We start from the raw sequence: 18302 nt of genomic DNA, 5'->3' as shown, positions 1-18302 counted from the left end.
ATAGACGACAATGATGCTCAAGGGACCAACTTTTGCCCAAATATTTTGGGGCCTTTTCTTCGATTGAGTTAACAGTGGGATTACGCTATGCCTTGGCTGGTCTGCCATGCAGCCATGCACGCATGGTTTTGGTTTCAACTTTGGGTCATGAATCTCAATGATGTCAAATTGCCTTTGTATCTTGTGTCCGAAAACATTGGATATTGGCGAAGTCTCATTTCTCTATAATCATTTCACAAAGTTCTTTTTTATATGTATGTTTTCTCACAGCGATATTTTAAACTATTCTGGTGCATGGAAAAGGAGATTAAACGAGCGTGCTCGGGATTGGATACTTGAAACCCAACTTGTTTTTGTAGCCCAAAAGCATTGTCATTGAGAACTGATTAGGCCTGTTGGGCCAAATAATGGGCTCTACCGAACCAATTCATCGGATCCGCTTTAATATAAGTTGGTGTTCAGGGCTGCTGGCTCATGGTTGTCAAAGCTGGACAAGAGACAAAGTGTGGTCCGTGATCCTTTGATTCCTGGGAGCAAGTTTAAATTTATTTATTTATAATATGTCCTAATTTATTCCCATCACGTGATAAAATAATATGAACGGCATTCACTCATTAGGTTTTGTATTTTGATTCAAGGCGATTGAAATGCATGATAAAATAATATATCCATCATCTCATTCATGCACAGAAAATAAGACAAGGAAGTGTACCGAGTAGGTATGGTAGCAAAAAATAATAATTAAAAACCATACTGAGATTTTCTTTTTTCTTTTGACAATTATTTGGCGCCATTCACAATAGTGATCAGGATTTGGTGCATATTATTTTAATTATATTAAACCATCTCCAATCATGTTGAGGTTATATTCAAAATTCTATCTTTTTAAATATAATTATTCATGTATTATCCGAATTCAAACTATTTTTATCTTCAACTATATAGATTCATAGTTTGAGTTCGCAATTTTATTAAATTATTTAAAAATAGTTAACTCCCAATTTTCTTTTTGTCGTTAATTTTTCTTGACATTGTTTTTGTTTCAACATTCATGATTTAATTTTATGAACATTTTAACCTAAACAAATTTAAATTCCAAAACATAATATAATTTCACTTAAAAATAAAAACAAGTACAACAACATTTTATTTCATAGACTTGGAAGTAAAAACAAGTACCACATGACTTACATTAAAAATCCCCACTTGTTCGATTGTTGCTGAGCAGTATTTGGATATCAAACGGACCTCCCCAGAAGGTAATTTTAATGTGGCCGATTTCCCCTCTTTTGCAATCAGTTTCGCTATAGCACTTGTTGCTCTAGTTAATTGTTCACTCTTTTCAAGTGTGATTTCTATGTTATGTATGGCCGTGCCTAAGGGCATATCGGTTGAAGTAGATTCTTCTATTTGATCAATCAAAACCCCTTCCCAAACTGTACAAGCTTCTTCCAAAGCATACGGCTTTCTGGATGTAGATGATGATATTTATACAGATGGATCTTATATATATCATATAATTCTTATATATCATATAATGAAGTACCACATGAGTGGATATACTGGAGGTGCAGCAATGAAAGCAATAATAAATACAGAAGTTGAGGTCAATAAAGTAGGGATCATCAAAACACCAAACCATCCAATGTAAAGACGGTTTTCAGTGCTAGTTATCCAGTTACAAAAGCGACCCCATAGGCTTTCGCTTTCGCGTCTCTCTAAAATTGAAAGGAATGTTGTTATGTTGCCTTGAACGGTGCACTAATCCTTTGAATTCTGTACCAACGGGTATCATACCCCCTAGAACAACGTTCTCTTTCAAACCTTTCAACCAATTGAAACGACCCCAGAGGGCGGCAATAAATGCAACAATATGACTTATTTGGTTAGTTGCAATGCGGTCACAACATCTACATCATCCCAATTTACAGCCCTTAGAGCTACTACTTTTGCGTAAGCTCGGAATAATTTGAACCCTTTATTGAAGCCATCACCATAACTCCCTCCCATTTTTCTTTATACTCTTCCGGTGTTAAATGAATTGTGTCATTATCATGCTTATGAACTACAAATTTCTCTTTGATGATCTTGGTGTTGGACTTTGGATATAGCTTATGGCATCAGATTTCTGAACTTTGAGTGAAGTCGGTCTCTAGAAACACTTGTTCAATGCATTTCTTGATTATTACAGGAGGTGGAGGTGGATTGCATCTAGGATGGGGGCATCTCCAATCAAATGTATAATGCTTCCTTTGATTGCTAGGTTTCATCGGTGTGGTTGATTAGGTTGCATATGGAGTAAATATTTATAGACAAATGGATGGGTACCTACATTTTTTACTTTAATTTTTACTTCATTGGATTCTTTTATATTCCTTCAATAATGTTCTGAACCCTTGTCCACCTCCACTTATCTTCTTCAATTATTTTTTGAACCATTTCCCATCTCATGTTGTCTTGTTTCAATCATATTCTGAAAGCTTATCTTTGTCCATCTCACTTTGTTGGATTCCCTTATCTTTCCTTATCTCCTATTGTCTTTTTCAATCATGTTCTGAACCATTACCCATCTTTGTCTATCTCACTTTATTGGATTTTCTTATATTTCCCTATATATTCCTATCTTCATTCAATTATGATCACACATGTAGGCCATCTCGTTTTGACATATTGCTATTTTTTCATATCTTCCCTCTTATCCCGATTTCCTCTCATCTTCCTTTCAAACCTCATCCTTTTGTCTATTTAAGAAGTGGTATTCTACCCAACCAAACACACAATCTTCTTCAATCTCATTTTATATCTTACAATGAATTCATGTGAGAAGGCTATACAAAATTTCTTCGATGATGATTTTAAGGCTGACCATCATCAACAAAGAGTTGCAATGGTCATTCAACACCATACGTTTCTATTGGAGCAGTATGCTCAACAATCCCAACATGGTGGTTCCGTTGTAGGTCGTAAGTACAAGAATTGAAAGAGAGAAAAGCATTATCAGAATCTCATGGAGGACTACTTCTGCGAAAGACCACTATTTTCCCTAGTGAACTTTCACAGGAGGTTCCTCATGCGGATAGAGCTTTTCTATCACATTTTGAATGATGTTGCACATGAACCATGTTTTTCCATGAAGATAGACGCTTGTGGACGACAAAGTGACAGGACCCGACCCTAATTCTCCCTTGGAACTCGTGTCGAATCCTGCTATCCGACAGACACCTGAGAGATGCCCGACCTACTACTAAATTTACACCTGCAATTACCGACAATCTAATAATCTCAACTGGCAGCACACACAAGATAAGGCACACATAAATTTCACATGGCCTCCGGCCTCAATTTCAATCATACATTGGAAATATCAGAGCAACTACAGAAGTTGAATTTACAAAATTATTTTCCAAATAAACCATGAGAACAGAAGATGAAGTCTCCTACTTAGAATTATAAGGACTTCAGTGACGCCAGATTAGCTTACGTAGATGTCCGAACGTTGAGCTATCTAATTCATGGGGGAGCAAAACAGTAAAAGCATGAGTGGACAAAAAGAAAGTTTTTCTTGAAAGTAATTATACAAAACATACTAACCCCTCTGTTTTCACAAACCTTTGAAAAACTCACTATTACACATAAGTATACGTACAGGAACAAAATATAATCAATACATGTGCAAGTAAAATAAACTCAGAATTAACTAGTAAATAAAATATCATTGACCCAAATTTGTACTTCAAATAACATTTAAATCCAAAACAACTCAAGATATAATTTAATAAAAATCAAGTTTCAAACCATCATTTGAATCCAATAAACCAAGCAAGCTCAAATACAAATCATCCAAAAATCCAATCTCAAACCAAGTCATACGAAAACTCTCCACCCAAGTACACATATGGGGAAAATAACTGGCCAATCCTGTGTAATAAATAGGCAGGGTGGCTGGGGAACATCCTGGGAAAAATCACTGGCTGGACACTCGCATTTGTGATACGAGTACAGGCAATATACTGAGGCAACCGGGGATGGGGGAAAATTGATCAACCACCTGTATAGACAATCGAATAGGTGGAGGGGGAAAATCCTGACCGGACGCCCACATAAGCAGGTACAGGAAATATACTGGCCAGACACCTACAAAGTAATCTCTATGTAGGTATAGGCAATTCACTGGTCGGACACCTGCGTAGTCAACATAGGTATACGCAATATACTATGGCCGGACACCTACAGAGTAGTCTCTATGTAGGTACATGCAATCCTAGTCATGTGCACAGACTTAACCGAAGGCAACCATAATTTCTGAAGGCAACTCATTACACTTTTTCCGAAGGCAACCATTTTATCTCTTCCGAGGCAACTCATTCATTCTGAAGGCATCTCATAAATTCCGAAGGCAATCAGGAATAGGTTCTTAGGGTGGGTTTGAAATCCAATTCCAACACTCAATCATGAAAGCCCTCTTTTTCCAAAAATCCCTACATACCACTCTTTCTCAAATCCCTTATTAGTTATCTCAAATAAAACACAAATCTTTCAAAACCAAATAAAGTTCCAAGTCTGCAATATAATTAATGAAATAATCAAAATCCCCTTTAAAACCGAGATAAAACCCACAAATAAAATCCTTACTAAATAATGCATTGACAAAATCGCATAATTACCAACAAATCCTCCTGAAATATATTGTAAAATTAAATCATATAAAAGCACTTTAACATCAACCTCAAGTACTAAACCATGAATATACTAATTAAAAATCATTCCAACCAAAACTAAACGCTTAGAAATTAAATACCATAAACAATTTATTAACTTAACTCAAGCCATATATAATCCTTCAAAACCATTCTCAAACCAAATTCGAATATGCAAAATATTATTTTAGAAAACTATAACATAAATCATCAAATCCATAAAACAACACAAATAATAATCACAATCCAAGAGTTTCATAAAACCATTTAGAAAATAAATTTCCACTCACACACGGTCCAAAGCGCATTCAACCCTCCGCGGTTTCGTCTAGAACGATTCGTAGCGCCAAAGAACCTATTTGACAGAATACTAAGATTAATTGAATACTCAAACCCAACACTGAACTTTAATTCAAAATCCTAACTCTCGGGACTCACAGTGAGTGCACGTCCTTTAAGTAAAACCCTAAGGCCATCCTAGTACTTAACAAGGGACGAAACGTTCTTCAAAGACTCCTAGTCAACTGTCTGGTCCCACTAGTCATATTGGTCAACCGATAGTCAACCAGGCCTACGGGGCCCACAACCTCCCATTTACAATCCGAAAGTTTTGAAAGGTCTAACAGAGTTTTCTAAACTCATCCCAAGAGTTTGGTCTCGATCGAATGGTCGGATCACTTGCGATGGCACGATCGAACGGTTATCGTAAAACACAAACTTTAAGTTATTGAATCGGAACATCCGGGGCTCCGATTCACGATCCGCGAAATCCTGCACGATTCTAGGAGTGCCTAGATCAACATAGGTTAATTTGGACTCGATCCAACGGTCTAAACATATCGAACCTAGATAACGCACAATAGGCGTAAATCCGTTCGATAGTCAAACGATATCCGAATTGGAATCCGAAAGTACCTACTCGCTCGTGACAACTAGGGGATCGCATTGGGACACAATGCCCCTCTGCTACAGTGCCCACGCGCTGCCAGCGTGTGGGTGTCCAAAGCGATAAAGCTTCGCAGAAAAATCTCAATATCTCAGGCCAAGACTTCTACCCTAGGTATAACACCATATTTTGAGTCACTTTTGTTCTTAGGCCTACCCCAAAAAGTGACCGAAAATGGTCGAAATCGGAATCCAAAACTAGCCGAATCCTAAATTGAAAATCAACTAACCGAGGCTCAAAATCAAAGAAATCCTATCCAGCCATCAGCTAGAGCATGGAAAATAGTCAAAAATCCATACCTTACTCGATAAATTTAGTGGAGAAATAAGAGAGAATGAGCGGTTTGAATTTTTGAAAAAATCGGCGCTATTTCTGCAGATTCTAGCGACTATGCTGATGGTTAGCAGCGGAGACCAAGTAGGACTGGAAGAGGAACTCACGACGGTCCTTTTGGGACCGGTACCGCCCCAAGTGGTGGCTGTGGCGACGGTGAAACCGTCGCCGCTGGGTTTCAGGGAAAGGAGGGGGGTCGCGACGAGAGAGAGAGAGAGAGAGAGAGAGAGAGAGAGAGAGAGAGAGAGGGAAATTTGGTTTATTAAAAACCAACTTTGAAATATTTATGGTTTTGCCACTGAGCTTGTTTTGCTCGTAACTTCTTCGTTACAACTCCTAATCGAGCCTACCGCGTGTCTACGGACTCGTCTCAGCACGACCAACCCAAAAATACCAGTCACTACCCTCTTTCTGGGTAAGAAAATAACCAAAATACCCTTACCCCAAGGGTAAATTCTTAATTTCACTTAAATAATTTAAATAAGGGATTAAATTTGGAGTCGGGGTGTTACACAAAGTATATCCCAGAGCAGAAGATGACAACTGTTTTCAGAATGCTTGCATATGGATGTTCAACGAACTCCACCGACGAGTACTGTAGATTGGGTGAATCTACAGCCCTTGAATGTTTGTGGAAGTTTTGCTTCATAATTGAAGCCTTGTATAGCTAGTGGTACCTACGTTCACCAAATTCAATTGACCTTTACAAGCTCTTGCACAAGGCTAGTCGCAGAGGATTCCCGTGCATGTTAGGCAGTCTTGACTGCATGCATTGGGAATGGAAGAATTGCCCCATTACTTAGGCATGCCAATTTACTGGCCACAAGCGTAAGCCAACTGTTGTTCTGGAGGCTGTGGTCTCGTATGACACTTGGATATGACATGACTTTTTGGAGCTGCTTGATCCAACAACGATATCAATATCCTAGCTTGTTCCCCATTATTCAGTGATGTTGTCAATGAAGTGGCTCTTTATCTTGTTGGACTTGATAGGCTTGTTGAGATTTGGTAAGTTTGTTTTGCTCTTTTAGGAGCTCTAGCTTTCGCTTCCTATCTTCTTTTAACTCATTTCCTTGTTGAACAAACTTAGACAAGAACTTTCCACTTCAGTTGAGATTCCCTTTATTTTTGGTAACCTTCTATTTATCTCGCCCGAGCTGCCTTGGAGTGGGCATGACCACATCATCATCTATTCTTCCAAATTAATTGTACGGCCACTATAGGAAGAATCTCTAGCTGTTGGTGTGGGAGCTTGATTTTGGTCGTTCCAATTTTTGCAATCTTTTAAGATTTGCCAAGCATGATCCAACTTGAAAGGCCTATTGATAACCCTATTATCATTCAAAAAAAAATGATTTTTGCATGCAAGTACTAAGCACAAGTTAAAAATGATAAGTCACGACAAGAAAAAAAAATTCACAATATGAACATTAAAAGTCGAATAAATTTTTTATTAACCAAGTCCCTTAGATTGGACCCACTTGAAGGGCTTGCATTGGCCTTAATCAAATAAGCTTTCCAAAGAGAACATTGTTGGTTGATGATCTTGAACCGAGAAGCAATGGCTTGCAGTGTTCGAGCCTCCAATCTATCACTTGCCTCCATATTCTCCAAAAAAAATTATGGTACACCGTTTCCCAAAATGTGTTGTTTGGTTGATTCATGTCAATCACCCCATCTTCAGAGATACATACCCACTCTTTGCATATTGCCTCATCTTCTTCTGGTTTCCAATTGATACCTCTTTGGGATTTTGGGGCCATATTGAACAACAAAGAAACTCAAATGAAGACAATTAGGAAAGTGAAGAAAGGTAAGAAATTGAATTTGGTGGATTTAACAAATAGATTACTATTTATAGAGTTTGGAATGAGTTTTGGGGTTGGATTTGATTTCGATATATTTAAAATATTATTTTGACCTTTGAATTTTTTTTTCCGTTGAAATCACCTTGGAAAAATCACAGCCATTGATCAAAAGTAGCCGTTGGGTTTGAATGAAAAAAAGAAAATGAAAAGCAGCTTCAAATGTAGCCGTTGGTCAAAATTATCAATCCAGATAATTCATTAGGCATTATATAGCCCGATAAATTGACTGGGCAAGCTTTTAACCCCAACAAATACATAGGTTGGAAATGGGTTTTGGGCTTAAAACTCAAAATTTGACATTCCACCCCTTGGGTTGGAAATGGTCTTACCTGCAAAATGATATGGAGTTATGTTTTTGCTGCCCACTTGTGTGTGGGATGCCCCAATTAGGCCAACAGGATATGGCGTGCTTAATGTAATCTCACACACTAAATAGTGGTGAACAGATAGGACGGATTTTTGGTTTCTTGTTCTTGCTTTATACAATACGATTACCTAATGTGATTAGAAATAGGGAGTTAATTTTCTCACTCTTCTTTTCTTCATTTACACTCATTTTTGTTTTTTAATACTTTTTAATAATTTTTTTTTCTTTTTTATTCATTCTCTTTCCTGTCCTACCCTTATCCTAGATTAATTTCTTGGGGTAATTACATTTTTGGTCAATGCGATTATGTTCGAATTGAAATTTGGTTACCGAAATTTCAATTTTTCGAAATTCGTCACTGTACTTGCAATCGTTAACAAATCAAGTCAAATATATTAATTCTGTCAGTTATGTCCAAAAAATAAATCAAAATCAAAATCAACAATGAAAAAAGACTGACAAGAAAGAAAAAAAAAACAACATTCGTCCAAAAAGAAAATATAGAAACCACCTATATCGTCCACCACCAAAACCCACCTATACCACAACTGGATACCACCACCACCATCAAACCCATAACCAGCCACCGCAGACCCAATCGAACCATCATCACCGCCCAATTAGTCAATCAAACCATCACCACCATGCATAACTAGCCACCACATACCCAGCTCAACCACCATCACTACCCAGTTGAACCATCACAACCATTAATTAGTGGAACCAAAGAGAGGGGGTGGGTGTTTGCAGCCACTACATACCTAGAAGTGGATCTGGCTCTCTTAAAAGTTGGGGTGCGGCATGAAGAGAGAGTGAAAAGGAGGGAAGGAAAAAGAAAATAGAAAGGAAAGAATAGGAAGAAAGAAAGAAAAAAGAAGGGACGGCCTAGGAAAAAAGGAAGGAAAAAAAAAAGACACGGGCCAGGAAGGCAAGGAAGAAGAAAAGACAAAGGAGAGAAGAGGAAGGAAGGAAGAAAAAGGAGAAAAAGAGATAAGATAATTTTAGCCTTTAAAAAATATTATAATTTAATTGTTTTCTTTTTATTTATTTTTAGGTCAAACTCCTCAATTAAATATTAGAATTTTATTTATTTATAATTAATATTAAATACTAAAATAATTATTTTTTAATTCAACACAACACCAAACATAGGTCTTCACTATTTTTACAATCCATCTTCTTAGTCCAACTAAACATCAAAGGTAGGTCAGTACTTAATCTAGCTTAGGCTAATACGAACTAATCCAAGACAGTTCCAAGATTTAATCCAGTCCAAGACAATTCACCGTATCAAACGACCCCCAGAAGTTCTCTCGATGCCCTTCTCCCCTTCTGTCTTCCCTTAAACCCGACAACAGTCCCCACCTCTTGCAGCTTTAATTGCAATAATGTTTGGATTCATTAGCTAATCAAATGGTAGGTTCAAACTTCAACTTCGTTGTGCTTGGTTTCTAGTGGTGATGGGATTTTACAATTTCATTGTGTTTGTGTAATGTTCAAGATTGATATTGAGGAAGTTGTTTCAATGTCCAGGGTTGAGATTTGAAGCTTTATTCATTTAGTGTGGGTTTTTGAAGGGTGAATTTTGTGAAATGAGTAGTTTCATTGATAAATTGTTAGGTAAATGTCAAAGTTCCTCTGCAAGGTATTTTTGGAGAGAGAGAGGGCGAAATTCATTCCAGAAACTAATCTTTCTTGATGTGTTCAAAAAAGACGTGAAATAAAGATGAATCCATCCATCTACTTCAAAATACCCACAAAAAAGAAGACTAATTAATTAACAAATTAAGTTGGAAAATTAAGTATAAAGAAAAAGAAATAATATAAAAATGAAGTTAAAAGGAATTAATGTAGATTAAGGGTAGAATAGGAAAGAGAAAGAACAAAAAAGAAATTTTTTGATTAAAAAGTATTAAAAAACGAAAGGGGAGCGTGAGTGAAGAAAATAAGAATGGAAAAATCAGAATTATTGTTAAAAAAAGTGATTAGAACAACACGTGATTTACACAAACTCACCAACCCATATATAATATGATTATTAGAAAGAAGCAAAATATTGCTCATGGCTCAATAATTACTCATTATTCAACCAGGAAAAACAACAGACTCATTATTCAACCAGGGAGAAAAAACTACTCATTTACTACTCATTATTCATTAATAATGATGACATTTTCAGTTTCATTGTTCCATAAGTATGTGTCCTTATAACATTCGAACTTATCCAGGGGAAGGAACCAAATGATTTTCAGACTTATCATCTAAAATGCTTATCCAAGCAATTTTGGTTTTTCCCAAAGCTGGTCAGGCATAGAGACGTCATGCAAGAATTATTGGTCGACAAAGAAAGAAGAAAGCCAAAATGTCAGCTTTCTTTTTTTGGGTCATTTTAACTCAAAATTACTGTTCTCCCCTTTTGGGAGCTCACAGGATGTAGGTGGGTGTGGTGGGTCGATCATGATTCATGAGCCAATAGCAGCGCACAATATGGTCTGCTAGAAAAAGGATACCAAATATTACGGCAGTAAAAAAAGTCTGCATTTTGCTAAATGCTAACGCCTATCTTTGTGGAAGGCCACCAACTGATATTTGCATTTGTTGTATTTAGGGGTATACATATTCTTCAACTTTGAACCAGTCACCGACCCACCTAGAGAGCTAGAGATAAGTGGCGCACTGTAACTACTGTTCTTTTCTTGTGTATCATGGCGTCTCGGAGGGTCTCTTCGGTTCTGTCTCGTTCATTCACATCTGCTTCTCTGTTTTCTGCAGGTACTGCCAACCCAATTCCAAAGCTTCTTTCTTTCTTTTTTTCTTTTTTTTTGTGTTTTTTGTTTATCTGTTTGGATCCCATGACTTTAGGATTATAATCAGATTGGTTTGTGTCCGCATTTTATAGTGATCGTCTGCTGCCCTGTTTGGTTGGTGAGAAAAATGTAGGATCAAGATTGAGTCTTTTCTGTTGTTGCTACAAAATATAACTTTAAAAGCGTACAACTGCATTTTATTGTATTCCTGAGTTTTCTCATCATCTGGATTGAGGTGTCAGAGAAAAGTCTTGATTTTTAATTCAGTGAACTCTTATTTCCCCCTTCTGGATCAAAATTTCCTTATTTGGATAAAGAAACACTTGGATGCAAAAGCTCAGTGGTTTTGCATAACATAGATTACGTAATTGAATTTTAGAGAGTGAGATGAATGTTTCTTTGATCTCTCATTTTGGTGCTAGAGTTTAAAAACCGATCCCACCACTGGCTTGTTCGTTTGGCGATATCTGTATATGTCTGAAGGTGACATAATGTTGTGACGGTCCCAACCTGCTTTTAGGGTACTCTGGATATTTAAGAGTAATATTACATTAGTCAAAATAAATCTCAAAAGATGCTACAACAACTAGAAAAATATCATGTCATTTATCACATTATCTGGGGATCAAAATTTCAAAGAACTTTCCAGAATGTTGTCAAAAAGGAGATACTAATATTCAGGAATGACTATCATCCTGTACATTTCTTTAACTTTACTCTGAATTTTAAAAAAAAGAAAAAATTCATTCCATGTAATGAAATTGAAAATCAATATGCCTTCCTCCTTTGTTCCTTTTTGGATTGGTTTTTGAAGTTTACCCTGCTTGTATTTCACTCCTTGGCTGATTTTATTTTTATCAGGGAGGTCTTCTTCTGTGGCTAGAGGAATTGGTAAATATAGCACTGATGCTTCATTTGAGGCACCAATCATTCCATCCGTTAAAGTAAATTATACTCGGCTTCTAATTAATGGACAATTTGTAGATGCAGCATCAGGTGAGTTTTCCGTCAATAGAGTGACAGAGTTGTTTGAGTTTCTCAACTTTGGAGCAATCCGCATGTTTATTAATAATTTTCCTTCAGGTTAGACTTTTCTGGTTCTATTGTGTGACGCTTACTTTGGTCTCAGGGAAAACTTTTCCCACATTGGACCCCCGAACTGGGAATGTGATTGCTCATGTTGCTGAAGGCGATTCTGAAGATATAAATCGGGCAGTTTCTGCTGCCCGCAAGGCCTTTGATGAAGGACCATGGCCAAAGATGACAGCTTATGTAACTATTCCATATTTTACTTGTACTATGTTAGTGTATGCAGGTGAATGGTCTCGAATTCAGTGCTGTATTCATTTTTTTTCCTAACAGAACACCTTTGTGCAGGAAAGATCAAGGGTCCTTTTCCGCTTTGCTGATTTGGTTGAAAAGCATAATGATGAAATTGCAACCCTTGAGACTTGGGATAATGGGAAGCCATTTGAACAGGCTGCTAAAACTGAAGTACCAATGATTGTGCGTTTTTTCCGGTACTATGCTGGTATGTTTATTTTCTACAACACAACTGTACCTTATTCTATGTGGGGTTTACACAAAATTTATGTTTTAATCTGGATGTTCCTCAGGATTTGCGGATAAGATTCATGGTCTCACAGTTCCAGCTGATGGAGAGTATCATGTGCAAACCTTGCATGAACCTATAGGTGTTGCAGGTCAGATAATTCCATGGAATTTCCCTCTTCTCATGTTTGCTTGGAAGGTTGCGCCTGCCTTAGCATGTGGCAACACCGTTGTTCTGAAGACAGCAGAGCAGACACCATTGTCTGCTCTATATGTAGCAACGCTGTTGCAGGAGGTACTTCATGAATCAAAATTGTCCGTCTCACCTTTTGTGAATCAAAATTTTCCTTCTCACCTTTTGCTTCAATGATGGTCTCATTTGGTAAATTTTATGTTTGGATGATTGAATCTGGAATTTTGACATATTTATAAATTTCTCTAGCAAGTGCTTCCAATAGCTTATGTAGCAAAGGTTTGACTGTGTTTTTGTGGCATAGAAAAATGAAAACCATAGCTTGTCTAACCTTATGTTGTGCAGAAACTTAATCACCTTTCTAGGACATGCAGCGTAGTATTTTCTTCTGTCCAGCAGCTGGGACGCATGTAATATTAACTTTCAAAACAAACAATTTCCACTTGGAACTGAACACGGCCCTTACGGTATTGTGCCATTGCTTCATTCACAGCTGTCTCAAATCCAGTTGAAGTGTTTAGAAGATAATTCATCTTTTACCTTTCGTTCTGATTTGATGGTTTTTAACAAATTTCGGTTTTGAGTTGAACCTGTCAGTGGATTATGCGTATAAGCTTGGATATTAATCCTTCAATTATTAATGCTGATTGGATTTTTTTTGGGCCTTTTACAGGCTGGACTTCCTCCAGGTGTTTTAAATGTGGTTTCAGGTTTTGGTCCAACTGCCGGTGCAGCGCTTTGTAGTCATATGGAAGTTGATAAGGTATTGTATGACATTAATTATGAAAGTTCCTATCTTGGAATTGGCACTCTTATGTAATTTCATGAGAAAAAAGAACTTCCCAGTTGTGTATTATATCTGCAATAACATCTTTGCTCAAACATAACTTCTCCAAACTCATACTTAATCAGCTTGTTGCCCGAGGCTGTGTGAGATTTGTTCTGTCTGTATGAGGTTGAATGGTTCCAAAATCAAAATTCTGGGTTTAAAATTCATGCTACTTCTTTATGTGGAGAAACTGGATTTTCGTATTCATATCTATGTGTTGTTATAAATATATCTTACTATTTTATAATTTCTTATGCTTTGATGGGAAACTGGTTATTGATGGAATATAATTGAGTGTTTGCACTACAAACTGAGTTGATTCTGTTCAGAAAAGTTTTCAGTCAAGCAAATAGAGTTGAATGTTGACCTATGATCCTTGTCTAAGAACAAGGTGGGTTCTAGTTATCATTGAGTTAAGAATGTTGAAGATTCTATCTAAGCTTTGGTAGGCAATATGAAAAAAGTTACCAAGAGGACTATATATTGATTCAATATTTCCCGCATGCTTCATTGATTAGATGAATAGGTCATATTTGATGGCAACTCTCATTTGCCACTGGCGATAGAGTCAACTCTCTCAATAGTCTGCCAAAATATGAGTAAATAATAATTGGGCTGCCAGCTTGCATCAAGTTGTTATCTCAACATGCTTCTTCTGCCTACTAAAAGTGTCGACGATCCCTTTGCAGGTTGCTTTTACTGGATCAACTGATACCGGCAAAAAAGTACTAGAATTGGCTGCCAAAAGCAATCTTAAGACTGTAACTTTGGAGCTTGGCGGGAAATCCCCATTTATTGTGTGTGAGGATGCTGATGTAGATAAGGCTGTTGAGCTGGCACACTTTGCTTTATTCTTTAATATGGTATGTCTAACCATTGTCTTGGGAGAAAAAGTTTGATTCTTTAAGGCTTAGAAATCCATATGTTGATTACATGACACCTCTGTTTATAGGGTCAATGCTGCTGTTCTGGTTCTCGTACATTTGTGCATGAAAGAGTATATGATGAGTTCATAGAGAAAGCAAGGGCCCGTGCTGAGAAACGCATTGTTGGTGATCCATTCAAGGGGGGTGTTGAGCAAGGTCCTCAGGTAAAACATTGGCAGCTCTACCATGCAACAATCCTGTTACAATCAATTTTTGAATTTAATCTTTGAACTAACATAAAACTCTGCTGTCGAAAGGTGGTTGCACAACCTAACCTGCATATGAGATTTTGTATTCTCAATGTCCATTTAGTGTTGTAAAGTACTGTTTCTTGATTCTTATTGAAACCATTCAATAAACATGAGCCATGACACACAAAAAGAAAAAAGGAAAAAGGAAAGGAGTCAATATAGATGCATTGCAGCAAATTTATTTTGGATTGCACCTTGACAATACTTGTGCGAACTAGCATTCTTTTGTTTGTGATACTAATCGAGTCTTACTCAAACAAATCAGATTGATTCAGACCAATTTGAGAAGATCCTGAGGTACATAGATTATGGTATTAAAAGTGGAGCTACACTGGAAACTGGAGGAGGGAGGCTTGGCACAAAGGGTTTCTATATTAAGCCCACTGTATTCTCAAATGTTAAGGTATATTATTTCACATTGCAGATCATAACCATATTTACCTAGAAGCTGAAACATGATTATGATTGATCTAAACATGGTTGTCTCGTGGGGTAGGATGACATGCCAATAGCACAGGATGAGATTTTTGGTCCAGTGCAGTCCATCTTGAAATACAAGTGAGCAATAAAGCTTTCTTCTCTAAACCTGTTGTTATCCAATCCCTTTTGTTAGAATTAACATTAACATTATGGCTGATTGCAGGGACCTTGATGAGGTGATAAGAAGGGCAAATACTACGCGATACGGGCTTGCTGCAGGGGTCTTCACACAAAACATAGATACTGCAAACACATTGACACGTGCATTGCGGGTCGGTAGTGTATGGATAAACTGCTTTGATGTCTTTGATGCTGCAATTCCTTTTGGAGGGTACAAGATGAGTGGACATGGAAGAGAAAAGGGCATTTATGGTCTTTCTAATTACTTGCAAGTTAAGGCTATTGTCACGCCCCTGAAAAATCCTGCATGGCTATAAACTTCAAAAGCTTAGTTTCACTGTGCAATGCCAAGAATAAAGAGAGAAGTGCATCAATATTTGACGCATTGATTTCATGATGACATTAGGTGGTGCTGATGATGAAAGTCTTGCTTCTTTGTAATGAACCAAAGCAATGTATTTGTTGAATTAATGGTTGGTTCAGTCAATTACTAGTTTAGTGGTTGGTGTAGTGGCTAATCAAATTCTATGGTTTGTTGATGCATCATTTTCTCCTCTTTCAATCACATATCAAAATCTGTTGCTGATAATAGGCTGATTATCTGTTTATTAGTTGGATATTGTCTTACTAATGCCAGATATGGCTCGTGGCTTGTTTATGAACTAGATGACATGGAATGAATATCTCCCCCTTTGTGGATCTGAAAATGACATGAAGGGGAAGAAGCCCACCTGCGTCTAAGCCTCCCAGGGCCTACTTCTAATGTCCAAAAAGATGAACCCTCGACCAAATGGGCCCATTCACAGTATATTAATGGGACGATGTCTTGCCTAAACTTCTATGTGTTGGCTTCATTGCCCTGAAAAAGTTTCATTTGTAGTACCAATTGGTATTGTCATATCACCGATTGCTAAACTTAGTGCAGGAACAAGAGGGATCACAGGGACAGAGACACAGAAAAAATGGAGACTACATAGAGCCATTGAAGAAGTGAAAAGAGTGTCCTAATAATTCAACATGAGCATTGATGAAATTAGATGTTTGGGACACCAAGACTGGGCAAAAAATTCATGGTTTTATGATATATCCTCATAAAAGTAATTAATGTATTTGATACAGAGTAAGAAATGTAGTAGAGGTGAACATTTTGAATGTTGAACTATATCTTGAACTTGTTTACAATTTGACGATCTTATAGTGTTTTGCAAAACTATTTGCACTCTGGTGGCATGACTTTAAACCTGGATGTATCTTTACAGTAAGAGTAAAACATTAGCTTACTTCTTGCCCAACCCAGAGCACTAATTTGCTGGTTAGACAACTTAACAAACTCTGGTCCTTCAATTGGGTCCAAGCTTGAAGGAGTGTTCTTAGAACATGAAGTCACTGTTCCTGTGGGATTGGATATGCAGCCACTCATTTCCATTTCTGCAAACGAAACTCGAAACGGTGCATATTTGTAGTTAACTGGGTATTTTCCTCCATGAGTTGCCCACTGTGAGGCATCCCATATTGTTGCATAAACTGACATGGGTTTTGAAGGGAAAAAGGAACCGCTATGCTGAAACTCTCTTACAGGGATATTGTCCACTAGAAACCTGCAAATTTTAATGGGCAATTTTAGAGTTGGGTAAATATCAAACCATTCATTTTGGATTTCTGAATTTTGGTTTGCTTACACTATATGATGGTTGTTCCAGATGATGCTGTATTGATGCTGCTGTTGTGTTGGGTCAAACCAGAGATAAAACTTCTCTTCTCTTCCTGTGTTTACACTTCCATTTGCATATACATTTGTCTGAATGACCCAATCATTTCTTTTATCATGGCCCAATAGCTCTATGTCAATCTCATCATGATTGTGAGGGAAAACATCTGCATTAGACAGCTGCAAAAATTCCATACAAAATGTTAGGCTTGACTGCAACACATATATGCATCTTATATTACTGTATAAAGCATTGAACTTACATAGAAAGCCACTACAACCCCAGAAGTGAGACCAGCAGGCAGCTTGATGGCAGCACTGAAGAATCCATAGTGATATTTGTTTACAGATGCCAATCCAGATCCTGCATGTTGAACCAACAACAAAAGAACCTGATAATTAATAATGAATTCAACCAAACTATAACTTAAAAATCATCAGGGTCATAATTAAGCATCACTCTGAATAAGGACTTCACCTGAGGACTTGTCAAGAGCAAGAGTGGCCATGGATCCATTGATCACCTGAATGTTTGAGCCTCCGAAAGCTTTTGAAAACCCATTACTAATTGGTACGCGAGGGAAAGCGTCTGTCAAACGTGGAACGCTTGGGCTTGTGTAGTATCTATTATGTGAAGAAACCAGTACTGCCATACACAAAATTAAAACACAAAAGCAGGGGAGTTTTCCCTGCAAAAATGCCATCTTAGCTTTTATTATATCAGAGAGCTGAATCAAAATGGTTGGAGTTATTGGTATTTATTGGGAGAGGTTTTAGGGAGGTTCAAAACCACATTCATAATCTTGCTTAGTTGTCTATTAGCTGGCTGGCTATATCTTTCCTAGTATATGATAGTATCTCTTTTATTAGGCGTTTTAAATTTTGTAACCCTAAAGACAATATCAGAAAGCTCATGTGAGTGTGATTTTGAGAGGCTTGGTACATCTTGCTGCTGGGGCTGCCCAAAAGTCAGGGCAATGCATGATTTAGACTTTCACTTAAATGTTGATGGGTATCGTAGCCGCAACCTCCTCTGTTGAATGCACCATTTTAACTTCTGGATGTGGTCCAGGTGTTATGGAAAGCACAAGGAAGTACTATATAATTGAATTAGGCCAAACTATAATGGGTTGGCCTTCACCCAGGTCCTAGCCAAATTATTTGACCAGCTGAAAATGAATCATTTTGTTTTCCTTTTTCTCATTTTGGTTAACAAGTCGCGATTG

General features: G+C 37.3%; 2 protein-coding genes across 2 annotated transcripts; one reads left to right on the top strand and one right to left on the bottom strand.

Moving 5' to 3' along the window:
- Nucleotides 10635-15976, top strand: LOC18789616 (aldehyde dehydrogenase family 2 member B7, mitochondrial). The gene is made up of 12 exons (XM_007221738.2): nucleotides 10635-10744; nucleotides 10820-10983; nucleotides 11880-12014; nucleotides 12148-12290; nucleotides 12396-12549; nucleotides 12635-12864; nucleotides 13436-13525; nucleotides 14281-14454; nucleotides 14544-14681; nucleotides 15034-15171; nucleotides 15265-15326; nucleotides 15412-15976. Exons 2-12 carry the CDS (start codon nucleotides 10917-10919, stop codon nucleotides 15683-15685), a joined length of 1605 nt encoding a protein of 534 aa, XP_007221800.1. The 5' UTR covers nucleotides 10635-10744; nucleotides 10820-10916; the 3' UTR covers nucleotides 15686-15976.
- Nucleotides 16425-17984, bottom strand: LOC18788572 (probable xyloglucan endotransglucosylase/hydrolase protein 33). The gene is made up of 4 exons (XM_007223107.2): nucleotides 17555-17984; nucleotides 17340-17440; nucleotides 17048-17256; nucleotides 16425-16966 (listed from the first exon to the last, which is right to left on the bottom strand). Exons 1-4 carry the CDS (start codon nucleotides 17778-17780, stop codon nucleotides 16579-16581), a joined length of 924 nt encoding a protein of 307 aa, XP_007223169.1. The 5' UTR covers nucleotides 17781-17984; the 3' UTR covers nucleotides 16425-16578.

The sequence above is a fragment of the Prunus persica genome, chromosome G1, assembly GCF_000346465.2.
Source record: "Prunus persica cultivar Lovell chromosome G1, Prunus_persica_NCBIv2, whole genome shotgun sequence".
NCBI classification, from domain to species: domain Eukaryota; kingdom Viridiplantae; phylum Streptophyta; class Magnoliopsida; order Rosales; family Rosaceae; genus Prunus; species Prunus persica.
The sequence above is the reverse complement of the archived record's forward strand: the minus strand, read 5'-3'. Positions and strand labels throughout refer to the sequence as shown.

Coding starts and splice junctions, on each gene's coding strand:
- LOC18789616 (XM_007221738.2), top strand. CDS start 10,917: ATGGCGTCTCGGAGGGTCTCTTCGGTTCTGTCTCGTTCATTCACATCT. Junction 14,455..14,543: donor TTGCTTTATTCTTTAATATG/GTATGTCTAACC, acceptor CTCTGTTTATAG/GGTCAATGCTGCTGTTCTGG. Junction 15,327..15,411: donor CAGTCCATCTTGAAATACAA/GTGAGCAATAAA, acceptor GGCTGATTGCAG/GGACCTTGATGAGGTGATAA.
- LOC18788572 (XM_007223107.2), bottom strand. CDS start 17,780: ATGGCATTTTTGCAGGGAAAACTCCCCTGCTTTTGTGTTTTAATTTTG. Junction 17,441..17,554: donor TGCTCTTGACAAGTCCTCAG/GTGAAGTCCTTA, acceptor TTCAACATGCAG/GATCTGGATTGGCATCTGTA. Junction 17,257..17,339: donor GGGTTGTAGTGGCTTTCTAT/GTAAGTTCAATG, acceptor GAATTTTTGCAG/CTGTCTAATGCAGATGTTTT.